Here is a 24520-nt window from a genome sequence, read left to right as displayed (position 1 = left end):
CGGGGAGAGCAGCAAGTGAGCCAACTGTCAATCACAGCTGTCAATCAACACCAATAGAGCAGATATCAAAACTACTATACATCTTTGAATCTCATTAATAGAGCAATAATTCCCAAAACAACCACCAGCACACAAAATTTAGTGATTGAGACCGTAATAACTTGTTAAAAAAATTATTGACTTAGTATTTCTAGAGAGACGTTGACACTTGAATGGGAGTTCACTGGAGGCAGGGATTTTTTGGAGCCAGTATCTAGCGGCCGTCAGTGGCGTTGCACTTTAAGGTACTTCTGCATTGGCTTCAGCCTCAAGTCATGGTAATTGCTGCTTGGGTACAACACAACTCTCATCCACCCACGCACACACACACACACACTCAGAAACCAATGACGCCCTCCCTGCGGCCTCCCTACAATTCATTGACAGCAGAGTACTTCCTGAACCTACTAACACCATTTCAATATGCATCACAATGCACATATGCAATTTCATGCTCAATATCCGAACAGCGATAACACAGGCCCGACAATTTTACTACATCATTTACTACGTTTAAATACTTTTCACAGAGTAAATAAGCACATTTTAAAATGTGATCAATGTCCGGCAGGGAGGCAGGACAAGTGACACCAAAAGAGAAATCTGCACGGCTGCTGAGGCAGTGTGTGTGTGTGTGTGTGTGTGTGTGTGTGTGTGTGTTACAGTCATGTTATTATTAACATGAAGCACTTAAGACCTGGCACTTTAAAACACAAGTGCTTCTCATTAAGCTGCAAATATGTTCATTTACATCATGAATTACAGCTGCGCATTAATGTTGAGTTTGCTTTATAGTACAGTAATATCCCGATCGCCCCTGTTCATCTCTTTGTGTAGCAGCAGCACAGAGGCAGCAAGATAATGCAATTCCTTCACTACCCAATGAAATATAGAGCTCAGGGCAATAAAGATGCTTAGGCTGCAATTCACATTAATGAAAGCATGTTCCATTAAGGTACTCTGTCAGTAAACATCCATCCCATACCCACAGTGCATTTTTATTCCACGTGTCTCTGTGTGTATTCATCCAGGGGAAAAGGAAGACAATGCATCAAAGAAGAAGAGTTGAAGCTCAAAGAAAAATAGCGTAACGTGACGACAGACATCACTCTGGATGTTGTACAGTCTGCTGATGAGCAGGAAGAAACACTCCTTACATATCAAATCTTTATGGGGAAGCTAAATATAAACACCGACCGCTCAGAACCAATTAAAATGGATGAAAGTAAGGACTATGGGAAACTTAACTGACTCCTCTTCCAAACTGTGTTTGATGGGCTTATTAAATTGGCTGATGCCGAGCCAGCCTGACAGCGTGACCTCCATTTTTGAAGAGTCAATGTATACAGGAAGGGTTGCCAAGGTTACTAGGCTTGCCACACTTGAGCTCCACATTCATTACATGTATAATTGGAATTGGATTTGATTAAATTTTCATTAAATATATAATGTGTCTTGAGGGGGATGCAGCCTTCCCCAATGCTAGAATTTTGGAGAATGTGTAGCAACTGATGCATGAAATTAATGACAGCTCCATTTGGACAGCCATACAGCAGAGCCAAAGCATATTGCCTACGAACAGCAGGTTGATAAGGAAATAAAGTCAAGTATTGATTAGCGGAGTGTAGACAAGGATAGAAGAGAAATATTCATTCGAGGATCAAAGGCAGCGGCACATGACATGGCTGCTGTCTGATTAAAGGATTAGTCGACCAGAAGTAAACACTTGAATCTGCCAAATTCGATCAATATAGTTAAAATACCACCAATACAGTTAAAATGCAGCTAAAGGTACAATAAAGCAGTCACAGGTGGACAGAATATTGATTATTGAATATTGATTAGAGCCAGATATCGATGGCCGAAGAGCAAAACCTCCTATCTGAAAGATGCACTTTTTTGAGAAAACTTGTGTAGCCCTCCTGTTGTCTTCGGGTCAAATTTGACCCGTTTTCAAATGTTTTTATATCAGAAATATGGATTTCTTTCATCTAATTGCCTGAAAATCACATGGATGGTTCCAGACCACACACTTTGCAAGTAAAAGTAATGATCACTAATTTCATTGAATTTTGGGTGTTTTATTAAAGTTTATAGCATCTGTGGACTTTTGTCCTCCCAAGTCAGAATTGACCCAGGAGGACAAAAGTTGCACGGTTGACGAGAAGACAACAGGAGGGTTAAAAAAACTAGTTTTCTTGCAGAATGCTATTTGTTAAGGATATGTGGTATTGTTTACTGTATGTTTGTATGGTTATTATGGTATTGTTAACACATAATATATTAATATATAGTCCAAAAACAGTGTATTACGTATTGGGTATCCTTAACAAATACCATTCTGCAAAAAAACAACATGTTTTTTTTTTAGTTTTCTCAAAAAAGTGCATTTTTCAGATAGGAGGTTTTGCTCTTCAGCCATCAATATGTGATTCCAATATATATATATATATATATATATATATATATATATATATATATATATATAGATAGATAGATATTTGAGTGTAAAAAAATGCACGTATGAATACAGCTGACCATGGAGTGTATCTCTTGGAAATCAGCTGTTGTAGATAAAACAGCTATAGAGGTTTTTCCAAGGGACAGAATGTGTTTACTTTCAGTCAGATTTAAATTAAGATTTTGAGATGATTTATGTTGGATTTATTTTTTTTCTAAAGCCATATGAGTCTTCCTTTCCCCAATCAACGTCATTCTTGCCAGAGTTCACGTTTTCCCAAATCTCTGCAACATTTAGCCACTACTTCTAGCGGCTAAATATTTTCCTTAAGTGTAGCTGTGATGGACAGAAACCTGGGTTTCCCTTTAACTCACAGATATAAACAAAAAATAAGGCCAAAAAAAGTTTTATATTTCAGTTAAGGAGAAATAAGGGTCACCAACACATAAATAAATCATCCGAGAAAAAAAAAAAACTACTGGTTATCTGCCAACATATACACCAATACAATAAGTTTGTGATAAACTCAGCCAACAATACTGGCCTGAATATGTTGTTCACATTGTAACAGTCCATAAACTACAGTGTCTTGAGTCCACTTTGAAGGGTTTATAAACTGTAGCTTGGCAGTCACCAAACTCTTTAATAGATTAAATATATTATGAGTCTTCTCCTGGTCACACAGTGTGCAAAGCTAGAGCTTCAAATAGAGGCATCCATTTTAAATAGCTATACAACACTTTATCTGCAGGCCAGAGCTGAACCAGCTGTTGGGAGTTTATTTACAGGAAGGTGCCGAGAGGAAGGAAGCACTTTAATCCTCTTGTTCCGGCGGTTTAATCTGTAACTGTGTGCCTTATCAGTGTCTGCTTAATGCAGACAACAATTCCTCTAAAACCCAGAGATCATAAGATAAGTACACACTGGGAGCCAGAAAACCATTTCCACAATTACCTATGGCAGACAACGATTACCCACTAACACATGAAGTCAGAGATCATAATGACCTTCCATGGGGGAAATCACTTGAGTTCTGCTTGCGCTGCACCATAAAGACTGAGGGTAAACACTGGTATCTATATATACAATGCCCACCACCCTCTGCACGGCATATTCTCAAGGCAGAGGAGTATGTTCAGTGGTAGACTGCAGTCTCAGTCCAACTCAATAGACAGACCGAAGAAGTCTTTTGTCCCCCAGGCCAAAAGGCTATTCAACTTCTCACAGCGATGGCGGGGTGAAATTGACTATTAGGTGTGATGCTGCCTCTCCGTTGCTACCCATGCTCACCTGCATGCTGCTGGAGTGTCAGTTACTGACTATGTGAGTACACACTGGGGACGTAAACAACACGCAAACATGAAATACTCGCTTACGAATATTTTTTTACGTTATTCACAATTAGTATTTGTATTGGTTTATATATTTATTTCCAATAATCACCTTGCATTGCACATACTCCATCATAGTGACAGCTCTCTGTAGTAGTTCTGGTGGATAGACACTTCACCGCTGTGTTTTTATTCTTTTATTCTTGTGTGTTTCATATGTTTCATATAAGCTACTGGATGCCTAAATTTCCCTCCGGATCAATAACGTTTCTATCTATCTATCTATTGCTAACTTGAGTCTCAGCTCAACACATTATTAAACAATAATCCACATGAAAAAAATCTATTTCATAAATGTCGCTCTACCTGCAGTAATTCACCCTACAGCCAGGAAAGCTTTTCTATTCTTCAACACTTCATGTCAAGAAAGTCTTTCCTTGATATACACCAAAGTTTCAATCACATTGGATGTGATTTAGCAGTGAAGGGCACATTTTTCTAATTGGTTCCTATAGGTAACGGAAGAATGCAACTTGTATTGTTTGGACAGGGCAGTGGGGATAGTTTGTCAAAACTTCCATCACATCAATGCACCTTTTTTGCATCTGTTTCTTGTCTGAACAAGGTCTTATCTGCCCAATGCACCTCATGCCTTTGGCGGAGCGCTGCAAGTGCCTCAAACTGAAAAAAAAAAATCAGCTCTTAGCGGACAAACTCTACTCCAACACAGCTTTTTTTTCATCTGTCCATTCGTCGGAGAACAGGGATGAGCCTGTAGAAGCGCACCATCAACAATAAAAAATGGAGGAAGGGCTTCTAGTGACTGGTTGGAACTATTTGATCTCACAGACATAAACAAAACAAGTCAACCTCAGAGGAGTTTTTTTTCTTAAACCTAGTAAACAAGGACACAGAATGTAAAATGTAGCCTCCGTGTGATCAGGATCAGAGCTGCATGGGGGAAAAAAGCACAGCATCCAAGAAGTCGAGAGACGGCAGGAGATTTTGTGAAGTCAAACTATAGAAGACCTTTATTATTTCAGTTTTGTGATAATATGGTGCATACTCAAATATGCAAACCTGGGGCCAGCTATTATTTCAGCTTAGAAAAACTGTATAGACTGCACAGAGAATAAAAGGAAAGGTGGTTTCATCAGCAGCTCATTTTTGTTCCAGGGCCTCATAAAGTGGTTAATCCGGATGTGAGAAAGTCCAAAGGAAAAAATAAATCATCATCATCATCCTACCCACACTTTTTGATTGACAGGCAGCCACTGTGAAGTGCAGTGTTGAGCGTTGACCAAACTCTATGAATTATGTACACATAATAAGTTTATCACATCAAATCTCCTTTAAATGGGGACACAGCCTGTTATTTTGAACAACATGGAGACAGCAGGTAAAGTCGTCCTGGACTAACAGTGAACTGATTTGGGCTGTATAAACATGGATGTGACTATAGCTCAGTGGCATTTTGACAAGGAAGCTATAGAACTTCACACTTCCTGCCACCTCTCTTCCTTTCTCTGTCCATCCCTTGTTTCCCCAGAGCTGCTTGCCTGCTTTCATAGAGAGGTGAAATCAAGTGGAACCACAATTACAGCAGCCTCCTATTGTTTACAGGGCCCTGTCTTCACAAAGGACAGGCTTGTCCACCGGGCAGACAACAGCAGGGAGAGAGAGAGAGAGAGAGAGAGAGAGGGAGAGAGAGAGAGAGAGATGAGGCAGAGAACGTCCAATGCAAAAGGTGATACATGACTTGTCGTGTAAGGTGACATTTTATTCCTCTGAGAATGAAGTTGCTCCCTTTGTAATATTGAGGGTAACGTTCTGAATGACTGAAAGGTGCCTACAGTGATGTCAGGTAAGTTTGTGGTCACATGAAGCTTAGAGCCGTTTGATGTCCGTAGAGACTTGCACACAATGGCCTGAGGCAAAAAAGGCAAACACAATACTGCTATCAGTGACTTCTATACATTAAGAGGGAAGGTACGTGATGTCACAGTACGGTCACTCACCCTTGAGTGGCAAACATGCAACACCTGCAATTGTGCATACGTATGAAAAAAACTAAACTAATCTGCACAAACTGCAGAATTATGTACAGACAGATAAAAGTTAAAGAGAAGAGAGGTAATGTGAAGCGACTACTTCTAATGGGCTATGTAGATTAGTAATCAACATTGGTACATCCAGTCCTACCTGTACATTACTTTCATTTAAGTTGCATTTTACGCTACTTTATATTCTACTGCACAACATTTCAGTGGGAAACATTATGCTTTATTTATCTGACAGCTGTAATTACTAGTTCCTTTGCAGATCAAAATGATCACACAAAACATTTAATCAACTAGGTTTAACTACCCATCATTATCTACAATGAGTAAAATTAGCTCTACCCCGACTGGCTACAAAATGCTGCCACGGTAATGCATCAGTAGTAACAATAAAACAGTGGAGTTTTAGAGATTTTAGTGGTATTGCAAACTTTACTTAAGCAAAGGATATGAATACGTCCTTCACCACTGCTAACCAAGCACACATTTTTCTGAATGCAACCATCAACATGAATATCTATTGAGGACCTTGATTTTGATCAGGCCTACTAATCCTCCTGTAACATTTACCTAGTGTTCCTGCAGGGCACCAACATTATGTATGCAAAACAAAGCCTCACAGACTGCTAGTGCTCTAAAAGTTTCTATAAAAATAAAATGAGTGAAAAATTATCACTTTTCCATTTTTGGTCAGTATGGTCATTTTATGAAATAATGCCCCATCATAAAAATAATCAATATTGCATAGATTAAACAACTGAAATCTTAAAAAAACGGTGTCTCCCCTCCTTCAGGCCACTTTTTAACCACTGACCATTAACCGTATGGTATACTACATGGATCATTGACGTTAATATGGCTTTTCCTTCCTGGTTTTAGAGCTCTACAAACAACCTAACATCACCTCCTCACTGGTATGAGGAGGTGATGTGAGTGACAATCAATGCAAAACCTCTGTTATGATTAATGATAAAAGCTCTACAGTTCCGCACAGCAGGCTAATTTCAGCTTCCACTATTACATCAGAATAGCTTCTGAATTTCTGCTCCTCGCTAATTGCTGATAGAATGTTTCTCTGTTTAATTACAAACTGGTTTCCGGTGTGCCTGTGTGTCCTGCTTAATGCAGTGACAGTAATATCATTAACAAAAACATTTCCAGATCCACAGACACACAACAAAGAATAACAATACAGATTTGAGCACGACACTCCAATTACAGAAGCTAATGTGCAATCGTGTTAGCATTGTGAAATATGAGCAGTCGCCACCCTGTGCCGTGAACGCTAACTCTTTTACATTCACTTAGAGGATCTCAAACCCTTGAGCAATGTAAGAAGGAGAAGCCGGAAGAGGGAAACAGAGACAGAGAGAGGATTTATCTCTCCCAGCAGATGTAGAGTGCTCCTTGGGCTCTCAGTCAGGAGCCAGGACAGTTTACAAGCTGCAAAATAGATTGATTGTCCATGGATCCTTGTCCCTGCGTGGCTGCCAACTCTGAGCTAATTAAAGAACACTACTCCAGAGAAACACTGAGCAGAAACCAAGCAGATCCCATTCACTCTCGAGAAAGCATGCTGCTCTGAGTCCCTTCAGAGGAGAGACATAGTAAACCTGCAGGTGTCGCTGTGCTACGTTGAGAAATTGCTTGAGATCCACAGGGATGAACGTAGATATAGCATTTGCATTGTGTTGTTAAAAGAAGGTAAATATGTTGGTGAATCTGTTCCCAGACTTTGCTTTTGAATATGAGGGATGTAGAGGAAGCAGGATATTTTTACTCTGAATATTTACTGTAGACGAGCCATTAAAAAAAACTGAATGGCTGCAATCACCCGTTCTTGTCGATCACACGCTGATTCCCCCGACCTTTAAAAAGACAACCGCTGAGGTATTCATCAATCAGTTTGTATTCACTTCTCTCTGAAAGCTTTAATTCTGGACAAAAGACAGAGCATCACTGTCGCAGAGCCATGTGGCCGACAACTGATGGAAGCTACCGTTTTCTAACACGTGGGAGTCACTGCAGGCTGGCATGAGTCAGACTCAAAACTGCAATCATTGTAGTACAGGGGTAAAACAAACAGAGAGAGGAGGCAACATACATGTTAGATCCAACTTAATAATAATAATGATTTACTCATTCATCTGTTTGATTGTCTTCGATGTTTCTTATATGCATAACAAAGTACATTTACTAAAATAAAGAGGTATTCTACTAGGGTTTTCCATTTTTCTCTTCTCATTAGATTGATCATCTGAGGAACTGGATATCTGTACCAAATTTCATGCATCCAATTCATCCAATATATGGTGATATTTCAATTTAGATCAACCAACCACAACTGTCCCACTTCTAGTGAGCCTACAGAGGGTTGCAGAGTTGGAATCAAGGGGAAGTGGGAGGGCTATCATCACCTGTAAACATACTCAAAACAAAGTTTCCAGCTCATAAGCCACTGGAAAACAGACCTGAAAAGCCCCAGAACCATAATCCAAGTCAAAATTTGCCTTCTTTCATTCCAAATTTTTATAACTTATGCAGAATAGAAGCTCAAAAGGTAGCAATCTGTGCTACCTTTTGTTTTTTCAGGTTTGCTATCAAAGTTTCCCACATAGGATGGACCAGTACATTAGTACAGTTCTGCAATGTGCAGACTGTACAAACAACACCTTTCCTTGTTTCCCTCCTGATTAAAAAGTTAAAAGTTAAAAAGAAAAAGAAAATAGTGTACTACTTGATGGTTTTGATGATGATCTTTGTACTGACTGGTGCCTGTGTGTGCATGATCTGAAGAATCAGTGATGTGTTTCCATGCAGACGTACCGGTGCAGGAGTATTCATCCACCCTGATGAAGCCTGGCAGACAGTCACAGCGATGGCTGCCGGGCAGGTTGACACACACTGTGTTGGACTGGCAGTAATGCATCTGGGTCGCACACTCATCAATATCTGAGAACAAAGAAAGCAGATACAGTGGATTTATAACCGGGTGACGGTTCTCTATAGACACCATGACGACACACAGAGCGATTCCTCAGGCGACTGATGAAGCTGGCGAGTAGTAGTCATTGAACTGTTGCAACACTGTTGCTTTAATCACACTGGAACAGTAATGTCTCTGGGCTTCACCTTGCTGCTTACGGTTATCACGGAGAGTTACCCATCTAAAAATAGCCCCAAAATTGCCTTCTCTCATCAATCACACAGAATAACAAGGCAACTTTTTCAAAGCACAGTTTTCAGCAAGGTGAGAAATGAAACCACGGGAGGTCAGCAAAAACAAGATTTTCAGTGGCTGCTAAGTTGCTCCTTAATGACTTGATGTGTATGAAAACAACAGCATCAAACACAAAGGCAAACACACACCTCATGTTGAGGATATAATTGCGTTTTGTACTTATTGTTTATTGAAATGACATTCTGAAAATTACATTATCATTTGACACGAGAGGCGGATGAAACCTTTAGCATAATCTTATTTTATTTACAGTAATGAAAGCAACTCTAATAATAACAAGTATAATTTAATTGAAGCCATAAACAAGAGGAAAGAAATGAGGATACGGCAAAGAGAAGAGATGAGAAAAGGAAATAATTTTGGGGGGGGGAAACAAAAGAGAGGAGAGGAGAGCGCTGACGAGATGAGGGCTGGTAACCTGGGAAGGACAGAGGAGAGTAGCATCTTTACATCCATAACGTTACAGCTAATATCATGACACATTACAGCCTCTCTTCATACACAGAATCTCTCTCGCTTCCTAATGTAGCTTGAAAGACATTGTATGAGCATTAAAACGCGGTGCTCGGGGAGACATTAGCCGAGCTGGATGACTGCTAATGAAATGGGATCGGAAACACACAAGGGAGGTGTTATGCAGAAGGGTCTAAATGTGTGTGCGTGTGTGCGCGTGCGTGTGTGCGCGTGCGTGTGTATGGTCCAGTGTATTTATGTGGATGCAAGCAGCAGAGAACCAGTTTCCTCAGGTAAAAAAAGGACCTTTCCACCACTTAGGAGACTCTCTATGCTACACTTAAAGGTATATTATGCAGCATTTGTCGGTTGGTGTTTGTAAACACACGGCATTCATGTTGACCTGTCCTCCAAAGACCAATGAGCAAGAGAGAGAGAGAGCAATTAATTTACATGCAGAGGGTGGGGTCTCTGCAGATAAATACCCCACCACACACTTCTAATGAGTCATAAGTGATGATTAAGAGGGATTATGTTTGTATCAGTCTATACATTGTTTTTCAGTAAAATCCCGCATAGTGTACCTTTAAGGGAAAGAGAGAGAGAGAGAGGAGAGTATTTCCATATCTTCTCCTTGGATAAATACATTCAGGCTTTGAGCTTTTCAGCTCACACTGTCCCCTTACAACAGAATGAATTTGTATGAAGTATGTAATTGACTTACATGCAACACCCAGAGGTTTTTTCTCGGCAAATTTCATCCTTGAAGAATGTACAGTAGGAGTGTTGAGTTGCACAATCAAAGAGAGACGGATCGTGTATTCAGGCTTACAAAGCCTGGCTGGCCTTCAGCCTTCAGTATAAAAAGCATTGATCTGCTACATCAAAAACATGGAACTTATTCACTGTTTTGAGGCTGTGAAACAGTACCTGAATCCAATTTTCATCTTGTCCTCAAGCACTACTCCACCCTAAAAGCTGCTCATTTAAGTACCCTTTATTGGCGAAAGGCGCCAAAGCATTGTTCAACCCCGATAACAGCCGGCCTGTGATGTTGCAGACACACAGCCTCAATAATTCAAAGTTGAGTGCTCGCTGTTTTTGTCAGCTTTCATTTAAAGTGGGAAAAGCATCTACTGTCAAGTCTGAAGCATGATGAGGCTTTCTGATCTCTGCCGGCCCCAAGGTCCTGTATCCCCCCCGTGTGTGTGTGTGTGTCTGTGTTCGCCCTCCGCATCCTCCTCTGGGAGCGAAGAAGCAGGTGAGGTCTGCTGACAGAACTGGAACTGTCATTTCACACAGGGGGGAATTCATTTTTCTGGATTTGCCGGTGTGTCTCTCTCTCTGTCTCTCCCTCCCTAGACCCCCCCCAACCCCCACACCCTCCCTCCCTCCCTCCCTCTCCTCCCTCCCTCGCTCCCCCTTCTGAGCTCACTTTCTTCATCCCTCTGCTGCTTTATTCATACTGTGATGTAGGTCAGGGCTGGGGAGGGGAACAGCTAAAAATAAGGCATGATAGGACTCTCTGTGTGCATGTGTATGTGTATGTGCACATGTGTGTTTGTGCCAACACATCCCTTTGTGTTGGTTTGGGAGAGAGACAGAGAAAGAGACAGACTATGCCTGGATGTTGAGTGTTTGGATGCAGAAAGAGAGAAGACTCTTCATATTCTTGTGTGTGTGTGTGTGTGTGTGTGTGTGTTTGTGTGCACATTATCTGCATCACCACTTATGTACAGAGGTTAATGGAAACAACTCTCTATCCGACAGCAATACTGTCTCCTGCTGATTGACTGAAAACTTTTTCTTTACTTTAATCAAGCCAGATGGTGCGCGCGCTTGTCTGTAAATGTGGTGAAATGCGGTGCAGGACCTCGGCCACTGCAGCTGATCAGTTTCTTTGAGCAGCTAATTTTTTTGTCTGTTTGATGCTCACCGGCTCAAGCTGCTGCCTCAGACTCAGACAGAGAGATATGAAAACAAATTTGGAGATTAATACCTCTCTGGACTTCAAAAGTATAAAGCAGGTGTTTTTTTTTTTTTTTTTCTTTTATAAAATAGGAAACTTTTGGGGCTTAGTGAAGACAAAAAGCTCCTCTGTGTGTGTGTGTGTGTGTGTGTGTATGTTTTTCAAAGTTTTCCTCAGCACACAGCAAACTCAGTATTGTTCATCAGTTTTGCTTCCAGGTTTTTAGTTTCTCTGTCACTTAGAAGGATGTTTTCAAAAACTTATGAGCGAACCTCTCTGTGAAATTTGGAAGATGGTTTTTGACAACAGAACGATTCATCGGCGGTGATGCTGATCCAAGATATGCATATTCATAACAAACTGCCAATCAGCTAAAAAGAAACTTAAGGCCTTTTTAGACATAGAACACATAACACTGATGACTTCATCTATCTATTAAAGTAATGGCTATTTATCATTCAGACATTGGTGACTTTTACGTTAATGAACCATACGGCTGCATTCAGACATGGGACGACATTTACAGGAAGAGACCCTTGTTTTGTCCTCTCACAGTCTGCATCACTGATGATGATTTTAAATCTTATTTTGTTTATTGAAGTCTTATTTTGTTGCCTGAAGTCCCACAATGGACGCTCGTCCCGGCTCTTTTAAAGAATTCACTGACACCACTGCTGTCAATTTCATTATTTAACTTTATTAGAGAGCGAATTCTCCCGCCTGTTTTATAAAGTCTGACATGCACAATCATTGAATGAAAGGATGTTAAGTTGCTACTGTTGCGTTTGGCTACATATTTATTAGTCATTTTAACAGTTGGCATGAATGAAAATAAAATAAAGAGGGTTTGTTGGTTTGGTTATTACTGCAGTTCCTCTTCTGCTCGAGTTGCACCTCAAGGGGAAAAACAGTCTTCATAAACTGATCTGACTGTCAACCAGGTCCTTAAAATTGTCTTTTTCAGTGTTTCCTGGTTTACGAAACTGATTTTGTGTATAAGAGATGATTATTGAGATGTTACATTTATTACAGTGATGTTAGAAGACAAAACAAGACTATTTCTTGCCTCTCTGTGTACATGTTTTACCTTGTGCTGCTGAAGCCTTTACATTAATGTGACGGCAGTCACTGCAGACTTGTGACCTATAGAAATGACACCCAACCCAGTAAAATTACCGTTGTGACTTTTACGTAAAAGTGACCAAAAAGGATGCTTATTCAGACATGAGATGGACATGTTTAATTGCCATCAAATGAATGTAAAGGTGTCTCAAAGGGACTTAAGAAACCTGAATGAACTCAGTGCTTTGTAGCTTCTGTTCCATTCATGCCAATGACGCTTACTTGAAGACTGCGTGTGTGTTGGACAGAGAGTGAAAAATAAATGTTTCATGTATCCTCTCATTGCTACAAGTCTCAGAAAAAAAAATATATATATACATATATAATTTAGATGCAAATGAACAGAAAATAACATCAAACAATACAATTAACATTTTAACCTTATGTTGAAGAGATGTCAAAGATAACACAGTGTAATATGTAATATATTGAAGTACATATATATCCTTCCAAAATAAAACAAAACTGCTCATTTAGATTAGATCTATGGCCTGACGACTTTCACTGTTTACTTTGCATGACATTAGGTTACACAGCGGTAGGCCTACATGTACATCTAACAGATGAGTATTGGTACATATATGTGGGTATATATATATACAGCTGTATATAAAAAGACTGTTGAGCGGAAAAGGACAAATGTAATGAATGCGGACAGCTGCCAAAAATCTTGATGCTCCTTCACTGACCGGAGTAGCCACAACAACCTGTAACTTCAGCTCCTTCACACACACACACACACACACACACACACACACACATATACGCAGCAATCAGTATCCCCCCTCTTGTTTGACCTCTCGTTCCCTCCTTCTTTGTATTTCTATTTTCCTGTACACAGAAGTTAATCTCACCCGGCAATTACACACCATGATAATTGAGGCTTGCGGAGCACGGCATTGTGTGCGTGCATCAACACGCATACAGACTGTATTGAAAGAGAGATTGGATATTTCATTTATTTAATGCACTTGGTGTAGACAGCTAATCAGATTCTTTTATTTGACTTCACTGACACACATTAAATAACTGAAACAATCTGAGTGATTTTTTTTTTTTTCCAATAATAGTCATTTTTACACAAATGATTATGTCTATAAGCAAGTTTCAGTCACTGCACAGCAAGTACAATACAATCAAAATGTATGAAATTACAACATCAAACAGCACAGCAGCTTTCTGACTTAACTTAATGATGGAGAACTGTTGACTGCAAACAGTACAGTCTGACTGTGTTGGGCAGTTACTGGGTTACACAGCATTGTGACATCAGGTCTAGAATACGTGCTATATACAGTAAATACATTGTACTTACTTACAAATAGTGTAAACCAGGATTACAAGTTCCTATTCAGTAATTACATTACAGTTATTAAACCCAGTAATGCTCCATTACTCCCAACAGTTTGGAGGTTCCGTTTACTTCCTGATGTCTTACTGAGAGTTGGATTGGAGGATCAAGCCAAACATTGTTTTCTAATATCTCAGACCTTAAGCAGACCTTACATAACACCAGTTATTCTGCAATGCACACTAAGAAGAGTTTTCCATTTACTTTCTTTGCTAGTTTTAAAGCATTATAGTGTGACCCAATGCACACATCTGTGCAGCTGAAACACATTACAGACTGTACGTCTGTCAACTGTCATTGACTCCAATTTGAAATAAAAATAAACCATGTTTATTCAGTGTGGTGTTATTGAAACATGGGCATGTTGTTTTTGAAATGAAATTCAGTCACAGTTGAAAGCTTTTACCTGCAATTTGTGGTGAGTTTTAGGCAAAGGTGTTTGCACATAGGCTTATATGTGGCAGCTTGATATCCGCTGCTGTCCTAGCTAAAGAGACAGACGGATGTGATCCTTGATGAGGCCATGGGAGTGCTGATTCTCACCTGTTTCACCTTCATAAAAATCTAAACATGCATGTTTTACTTTGTTGAGTTTTGTTCTGTGTCGTCAGCTGATCTCACATTCATTCCAAAATCTCCCGTCTCTCTGGTGCAAAAAGTACTCAAATCTTATCAGGGTTTTAATGATATTCAGTGCATGAATACCTCTTTGATTTAGTCACACTCAGCTTGTTTACATGCATATATAGTTTATATGATCATCAATCTCAAGTTTAGGATTTCAGTCGGTTCTTGCCACCTCACTGCTCTGCTTTAGTGGATATTGGTTTAGAAACTTCACTTTCTTTGGCGACAAGTTTTTGAGGGATTTTTTTTTTTTCTCTCCTGGGACATTTACTTCTTGGTACGTGTGTCAGGTGATTGACAGGTAACAAAGCATAATGTAATGAAGTTCTGATATGAAAACTCTCACTGAGCACAGCGAAATGAGAAAAGTTTCTTCTCGTTCCTGTGATATACTTTTATCCTTGTGTGGACGATGTTTTTCATACTGTATAAGTGAACGGCAAGAATATAGGTGGCACTATTAAATCACTGAAAATATGTAACCTTCAACAAAATCGTGGGCAGTAACAACTGACAAACAGGCTAAGCCTTCCCTGAATTTACTGCTGCATCCTACATACTATACTGTATGTATACTGGTAAAGTTCAAATAATGAAAACGTCTGTGTCAGCAATCTGTCTATGCTTGTCTCAATTGACCTCCTATCCTAGAATGAAAAGTGGAAAATGAAAAATAAGCCTTTTATCAATTATCAGTGTTTGTAACATTTTAGAAACAGAAATAGAGCCATTTTCCATCTAATTTTGCCCTCAAAATACTTTTTTTTTTTATTATTTCCTTATTATGGATTTTCATATAGTGAGTCAAACATGAAAAATCCAGTTTCCATAACTACAAAATGCAAAATTGGAGTGATATTAAATTAGGATATCTTTGTTATCAAAAGGTTAGCCTTTGCCTAATATCCTTGCAATGAAATTTTGCCCCTCATTGCCTTCACTGCTTTTCTTTTCCACTGTCAAGATGACTAAAGGCGACCACAGACCGCAATAGAAATGCCAGCGACTGACGGCACTCGGTGGCTTTGGAGTTTCACTCTGGAAGCTCCTGACAGGCGAGATCCAAGCACTCTTCTCTTCTCTGCTCTGTTTGCCTGTGGACTAGCTTTTGTATTGTCAACATGGCTGTAAATTTCTTAGCCTATTTATAATTGTGTCTAATAGTGATGAAAAAACTAGGATACATTATAGCCAATATACTTATTCTATGGTCAGGGATTGATATTTTTAATGGTTTGACCTTTCTGTTTTTTCTGTGGCCATGTGAGGACATTTATTATAATCAGTTAACATTTCCAAAACCATAGCCTATGTTCTGTTAATATGTTGGCTAGCCTACAGGGTTTTTATTTCTTGCAACTGGGAAATTTTTCCACCTGAGAGGATAATTAAGCTTTTATCAGTAGGCATATTTTCAACCAAATAATCATAACTGACAGTGTACTGCCAGAACTATTCAATGATTATATTAGTGTAACAGTGGAAGAAAACTCTCCAATGGAATTTCAAGCCAACAACATGCTGCCATCAACTTTTATCATACATGTGAAGAGTCCTCGATATGTGCTGTTGTAGGCCTAAGTGCCATATACCTTTGATTATTCATTTGGCCACAGGATCAGGCTACTGTTGACAGATTAGTGGATGTGATGTGTTAACAGAGGATGTTGCAGTCCATTTATGTTGAAGTTGGAAAAGTTTAGAGTTTGAGAAATTACATGGGCATGGATAGGCTATTAAGTTTGGTAAAAAGCCCTTTTCCATAAATTCTACTTTGTGTCAGAAAATGATTTTATATCAGTTTTTTTTTTCAAATTGAGTGACAAGACCAGTTTTTTAAAAAAAAGCCCTGTGTTCATTTTCTGATTTTAGTTTCATAATAGGAAATCGACTGAGACAAAGGCAGTTGAAAAGACAGCAACATGTTATGTAGCCTCGAAGTTAGCCCCCCCGATGCTGACTTTTAGCCTCCCCGAGCATGATGTCCTAGCCGCTTACGGACAAGAAAATGGCATCCTCTGAAGGAGGAAATTAATCTCAGCCAGCAATTTCACACCATGATAATTAAGTCTTACACACAGTGTTGCTTTCAACAACTTCGACTTCTGAAGGAGGAAAGTGAGCTCGGATATCTCCCACTATGCTCCATTCTTCCGGTGGCAGTGGGAAATTTTGGACCACTGGCACAAACTTGAAAAGAACTGCAGTATTGTCCTTTGATATGGACTGAGCCATGGAGTGGGCCAAATGATTTTCATGAGGGGGGTTTCGTCTCCGCGGCGAGGGCGTGCAGAGGCCTCAGATGACTGAACTCAATGACAAAACCCTCTTATCTTTCCATGCTGCAAACAAATAAGTCACAAAAAGCAAAACAACAATCAACATGCAGCGTGAGACTACACCTCTCTCTGATGCTACATGTCCCCTCCTGGAGTCAGAGGAGAAAAAGAACCGCTGATGCATTTAATTAGAGGGCTTTTAGAGAGCAGCGGCTCTTATCGCCATCCATGTCCTTCTAGAAGACACATACAGAGTAGGAGGTACTCTGGGTGAATAGATTAGAGCGTGCTAAGGAACTCTCGTAGGTAGGAGAACTGAATGATGGTGTGGTTCCGTATCAGGGAAAGGAAACAGTGTGAGCGGGGTGTTTTAATCTGCCTGTCAGTCTGCAACTCCAACGAGGAGCTGCCATTCACCGCGCTGCACACTGACAGACTTTCAGACAGACACTCTGAAGAAAAAAAACTGTGACAGAGTCCTTCTGTCAGACAGAGCGGAACAGTTTACCTAGATGACAGGTGCTCTGAGTGTGTGTACAGGATGTTCATACAGGTATATTTACTGTAAAGCTAAGAAGAGAACTCCTGGGTGCCCACTAACTGAAATAAATCCATATATCAGCCAGAGGGAGGCAGCGCAGTGTGAGCTTTTCCCCACATTTTAATGGATTACTGCACAGCTGAGGTCTTATTGTTGCAAGGGAAATCCTAAAAGCAAACTGAAATTGCTTTGTCGAAGCCGAGAGATATATATCACAGAAGACAGACACAATCCACTACAGGAGTCATGGTGTTTCTAAATGAAATATTATCTGCATGGAGAAAGAGTAAACACCACAATCTGACACAACTCATCCAGACAGCATTATAAAGCAACATATAACACAAAATTTGAAACACAGATCACCTGATGTGGACACAATTGGACTGAAGGGCAATTCACATTCAACTAAAAGTCTTGCACTAGGTTAAAAAGCTAAGTTGTCCATGCATACCTTTTGTAGATCAACTACTTCTGAGGTGGTGTGATCAGTGCTACAACAGACTTGCCGAAACCTGCCGTGTAAAAACTGCACAGTTTGAACCCAGCTTCTCAGAGTCCAAATTATGTTGACTTACAGCAGCGACAGCATGCTGACTTGAGTGTTTGGAGTGAAGGGGGATAACTAGAACACTTTTTGATTGTTTGAATCAGACTGATTGACCCTTGTAAGCTTGTAAAACCTTACACTCACCCACTCACTGAACTCAGCAGCAAATCACACATGTACCTTCCTTTGTGTCACTTTTTCCAGTCATCTGTAAATAATACAAGGTGGTATACTTGTTGAAATTAAAAATGTTTTCTTTTTTATATTTTGTACAGTTTGACTTATCATAAATTGGAGATGTTTAATCACACTTAACACTGACACGGCAGCCAAGATCAAAAATCTATCAAACTACTATTTGTGCTTTATCCTTCAACCCAACAACATCATTGGTATCTTTGGTACAAGAGACCATTAAACATGTTATAGAGAATAAAATATAAAGTTTGAAGGTAGCCACATTTTCTCATGTGTGTTTGATACCATCTGTGACAGGAAGGGAGAGTCTATCAGCTCATATTGGTTCAACTCTCACTTAGAACTTGATCCAGACTTTAGTCAATCTCTCCCGTCTCCCCACACAACTTCTGTCACTACCAACACAGGGGTGATTGGTGTAGTTTAGCAGTGAACACAGACAGTGCAGAAGGTAAGAATGTGAGGACAGACTTTTTCATTCTTCTAATTACCCAATTAACTGCAAGAATATCCAGTAGAATACAAAAATAATCAATAGTTGCAGCTTTATTTGAACCTACAAGCACACTTATCCTGGAGCTTGTTAGCAAACATGCAAATACACATATGCAGGCTTTTACAAACATATAAACTAATCACAGACACAGGCTGGGATGCACATATGGGGGTCCCCCAGAAGGCACATTCATGTGAAGTTGTTCAAGGGACAGGCTGATAATCAGGAAGCGGTGCAGATGCTGTTGTGTATGGAGATGGGCTAAGAAGCTGAAAGTTAAACACAGATGCTGACATAGGAAAACGGATACAAAGGCTGCCAGCAGTTGGTCTGGTGCTCATTTTTTATTGGTACTTTCTACTTTGTTTTTCAGGACACGAGTACCGTTTGAGTCCTATAAACCAATGATTGTAATCAGAAAAACACACCGTATGTGATTAGCAAGGAGAAATCAGTGTCCCTCTGCTCTTGGACCGCAGATGAGGCTACTTTTTCTTTAGTCCTGCAGAGGCTTGATATTTCCACCCAAACTTGATTGATTGTTCATTCAGACCTGACAGCATGAAAATATTTTAGGATTGAAGCCAAAACTCCCTAGTACACACACACACACACACACACACACACACACACACACACACACACACACACCACCAAGTCTTCCAGCCTATGTGATGAAATTGGTTGTTTGTCAGTAGCAAAGTTTCTGTTCAAATCTAGCAAATTCTAACCAAATTCCCAGAAAATGAGCAAAAGAAAATGCAAGTTGATGTGCGTTTCTATCTACTTTTAGTGGCACTCATTCTCCAGTCTGGTGCGGTTAAACCATTTCAGAATAAGAGGCTGCAACAAGATGACATAATCAGTCAAACCTCAAACAATGAAAAAACACGCAGCAAACGTATAATAATACTGCACTTGTGTTTTCTTTATGTGTTCATTAAGAGGTATTGAGGAACAATACAGTCTCGTTATTGGTCATCACAGATCTGATGTTTCCTTCTGCTGCCATTTTTCATCTCTTCAGTCACATGCTGCATGTACAATCTGTTTCCATTGCATTTTGTTGCATTTTCTATTTATTGATACACCAACTTTTCCACCTCAGTCAAATATAACACATTTTTGTCATATTAGAACTTGTTTTCAAATTTCTGGCATTTCCAAATTTAAAATGTGCATGACAACAGGTATATGGAAACTCACATTTAGTGCCTATCAAAGCTACCAAAAACAATTCCCTGACTCCTCCACTGACTTACTGGTGCCGCTGGTGTCTTTTTACTGGTCACTGCAGGTCTCTGTAGCTTCTACTGTATCTGTGTCCTTGTTTAATACAAATGTATCAATTCCTCAAAAGGTCTGTTTGTTAATGGACACTTTGCTGCTGCATTGGTTCAAAAGGTATTGTGCACTAGATTAAATACATTCCCAAGAGCTAATCATGTCAACACCATCAGTTCACAAGGTGATGCAAATGATGCGCTGCATGAAACCAGTGAGTGGCCAAAACCTCTCAAGGACAGCCAGAAATTCAAATATAGAAGTGGACACATGTTTAACTCACAGTTAAAACTCACTGCTTTGACACTATGTCCAATCCTCTGTTTATCTTCACTGGACAATGTCACTATTCTTCTGATTTGGTAAATTCACAATAGGATTTCCCCATGGGTGCTCACAATATCCTGAGCTCCCAAAGATGCGCACTATCAGTGATTATGGTCAAAGATTGCGTTCAGTGCAACAGAGCTGTAAGACATGGTCTGCTTCAGGATCAGATCATCCATCATGATGAAGTAGTGAAACTGACTGTTTCTGAATATTAAGACATAAACAGGAGTAATGAAGCTCTCACTAGCCAATGTCACACAGACACAATCTTTAATTTTCTCCCTGCTGATTAAACTGTAAAACAATCAGAACCATAAACAAGAGTTGAAGAGTTTGATGACAAAAAGCAAATTCACAAATGTGCTCTAAAATTTCACCAACTGTTAATGTGGTGAAAACATCGTTGCATTATCCACAAATGACCCTCTAAAAAGCGGATAACAAATTTTGACCTATTGATGTCAGTCTGGTGCATACATGTTTGTTTATGTATTTTGCATATTTTGTTTACATCGGTCACCCCGTGTTTCCATCACAACTTCTGTGGTTTTTTGTTTTTTTTCTCCCCCGGCCCCGGTCAGCATGCATTACTATTCTATCAGCTGGATCGGTCCCACACACACACACACACCCTTGATTGTCCCTGTGCCCAAGACTCTTAGTAGGGCAGCAGCAGCAGATGGTTGGACCTAGCTCTCATTGTGTCAGGTTACTGCAACACATGCGTGGACACGGACACACACACACACACACACACACACACACACATACATACATGCATGCATACGGTATATACACACACACCTGATTTTGTCGTCTACATATTATTAAGCAGGTCCAGATAAGAACTTGTATTTTTCAGATTATTGGCCAGATTCATCCATTAATGAACAGTTGCTAGGTAACCGTGATGCCTCGCAGCTAACGACCTAATTGACATCCCATCAGTCACTGCTCACCTTGTAGCTGATGGGGGAAAAAGAAAGGAAAAGAAAGCTAGACAATTAGGTGCAGAGCTGCTATGCTGAGAATTTCATGTTTTTGGTTACTATGGTAAATTAACAAAAAAGTTCCATCTTTTTGACTGCGCATCATAGAAAATAACAGAAGAAGATGAAGAGAGACAGACAGACAAACAAGAACAGGGGTAGAAACAGACACACAAATAGAAGAGGAGAATAGAGGGAAAACAAAGATAGAAACAGAGGGAAAGAACAAAAAAACAGACAGAAAAGGATGGAGAAACAGAAGAAAACATGGAGCGAAAGTGAAAGAGACAGAATATCCTGACAGAAACAGAGATGAGGATACAGACAGAACTTGTGAGACATCAAAGAAACAACAATTCAGTTGTTGTGACTTCACCAATGACAGGCAGTAATCATTTGACAGGAGAACTTGATATTGGGGTATAAATATTTGACAACACAGTGCTGGAGCGCTTAATTAGCTTCATTGTTATTCCCATACAGAGGCAGCTGCTACCTGGAGCAGATGCTGACAAAATGCTTGTGTCAGTATACAATGTGTAAATGTGGATATCACATTAGGTTTTTATTTTGATATTACTTTTTATTTTGAGTTTTAATTCGGAGGTCATGGTGGATGCCACTACATGAGTGAGTCTCATGGTAAACAGACTTTCTAGTCTTCCGACCACTCAAAGTGCTTTTACACTATGAATTACATTCACCCATTCACACACATTCATACGCTGAATGGGTACAGGGGTTACCATGCAAGGTCCCAACCTGCCCATCAGAGGAAACTAACCATTCACACACATACACACATTCATACACTGATACACTGACAGCCATCAGGAGCAATTGGGGGTTAAGCATCTTACCCAAGGACACATCGGCATGTGGACCGGAGGAGCCGGGAATCGAACCGCCGATCTTCCAATGAGTGGACAACCTGCTCTACCTCCTGAGCCACAGCCGCCCCAGATAATGGATAAAGACTACCATCATATCATGATTAATGATATGATAAGGTAACGATAAGATAAAACATTAGTTTTATTATAATTTATACTGTACTTCTGTGTACCTCCATGTGTAATAATAACAATTCAGTTTTTAAGATATAATTTTGCATTCTTATGTGAGCTTTAGACATTAATTAGAAAATGAATGTCTGATATAAAATTAATATCTAATATTAAGTGTAATTTTACAGATGTTATACATTCTTATAGATGCTACCTTCTCACGTCAACAATCCAAGAGCGTTTTGGTTTTGGGTGAAACTAAAAATACATTTGAAGTGAGTCTTCGGGCTCTTTTTTTTTTTGCCTCCTTAGGATTTTTCACAGACTCCTACATTTTTAATTGAGTTTGTAAATGTTTTTACATGCCCCGTTGCTGCTGTGCCCCAATTTCCTGAAAGGTAGATATGTGTCAGCATGGGGGCCCAGCGGGAGAAACAGCAAAGTGACAATAGAGTAACTGAGGGGAAGGATGGAGCAAGTAGTGTTCTCACACATACACACACACACACACACACACACACACACACACTAAGTTATTTGTCCGTGTGCCCGGGATTGTTGGAAGGGCAGCAGCAGCAGATGGTCCGCAATGGCTCTCATTGTCTCAGGATGCAGCAACAGGGAGCGAGGCGTGCCCCAGCCTCGAGACGCCATCACCATGTCCTGCGTCAGTGTCACAGTCAAACTCTTCCCCATAATTAAGGCCAGCCCCTCTGGTTCCACCTGACAGCAGAGAGCAGCTGGAGGACAGCGGAGGAGGAGGAGGAGGAGGAGGAGGAGAGGTCGAATCCTCCAGACGGATGGCAGCGGAGCGACTCTCATGTTTCGACACGTGCGTACAAACACACACATACATGTCTTCAGGTTGCATGAACACACTTTTCTGTTGCTATACCTGTGAGGAGCTTAAGGGGCTGTGTTCAGTGCCTAACCCTTGAAGGAAAAATGACTTCCTGTTGACTTCATCACCATGAGGTTGCCTGGCCTTTCCTTAAAATGTTTAACCTCAACTTTGTTCTGATGGTTGCTTATTCTCTTCTCTTCTTTCATCAAAAGAGTCTTAAAAGAGTTCAAGAATGTAAAGATGTAAAAGAAAAGAAAAACAAAGGGGTGAAAAGCAGAATATCTTTGCTGTGTGTCTTGCAAAATACATTAAATTATGTTTATGAGGCTGAAAGATATATATAATTGTGTGCATGCCAACTTAGCCAGTACCCTGATGGTGAAAATGCATGTGTCCCAGCATGCCATTATTACATAACTGTCTCTTCAGCTAATGTTTATGTCTTGTTATGCATTAATTCTTTTTTTGAATTGTCTTTTAATCTCATTGTGCAGTTTATTGGTCTTACTAATGTGCTTACCCTTAACTTGTCTCTTACACTCTGTTTTATTGGTTGTTTAACAGTAGCCAGTGAGCACAAGCAGATACTAAACTTGACTAATTTTGGTTGAAAAGTTCAAGTTTTTATATATTTTCCATAGTTAGGTCCTACATTTTTAACTAGAGTTATAAATGTTGTTGAAACAACGGTTATACAGTATGTAACCTAGATGTTCAGACATCTTTTGATATGATATTCATCAAACCAATACTTAGTCAGTGGCACATTTACAATCATAGGGATAAAGGATCACTGTCCCTGTAAAAATGGAATATAAAAGAAAATAAAACTATACTATTATTATATATAATAAATTATTTCTATAATTGACTTATAATGTTAACTGCTTCAATGTAACTGTTACTTCCAGACAAGGACACAGTAATGGATCTAATATAGTGAAGACAAAACAACCACAATGATCTTTTCTATCATCCTAACTTAATCTTAAATCTAATCCTAATCCTAATATCTAAAAACTGGCCTTTCTTTATTATATTATCTATATATTCTTTATTATAAAATCAAATGCATCTCACAAACAAACATAAGCAAAACCTTGGCCTGTTCTGCACACAAATTCTTCCTAAAAATCATATTTCTAACAAATGCTGGATTGGAATCTAATTCAAAAATCTAAACCACAACACCGGTGACTCGCATCAAGGTACGAGCCGGGATAAAAAGCGACAAGCAGAACAGGCAATGTGGACAGTCTGACAAATACGAGCAAGCTCCTGTCCTCGTGACAACTGCATCAAACACATATTGACTCCTGTTTCTCTACGTCGCAGGTCTTCTTTTTAG

At 39.7% G+C, this 24520-nt stretch overlaps 1 protein-coding gene across 1 annotated transcript in view; it reads right to left on the bottom strand.

Moving 5' to 3' along the window:
• LOC137168899 (protein kinase C-binding protein NELL1-like) overlaps positions 1-24520 on the bottom strand; it is a 280046-nt gene that overhangs the window by 81465 nt on the left and 174061 nt on the right. The window contains exon 13 of the mRNA XM_067571791.1: positions 8718-8843. Within this exon, the coding sequence (XP_067427892.1) occupies positions 8718-8843 (126 nt within the window). The remainder of the gene's footprint in view (positions 1-8717; positions 8844-24520) is intronic.

The sequence above is a fragment of the Thunnus thynnus genome, chromosome 1 (assembly GCF_963924715.1).
Source record: "Thunnus thynnus chromosome 1, fThuThy2.1, whole genome shotgun sequence".
Classification (NCBI taxonomy): domain Eukaryota; kingdom Metazoa; phylum Chordata; class Actinopteri; order Scombriformes; family Scombridae; genus Thunnus; species Thunnus thynnus.
This window is presented reverse-complemented; position numbering and strand designations above follow the sequence as displayed.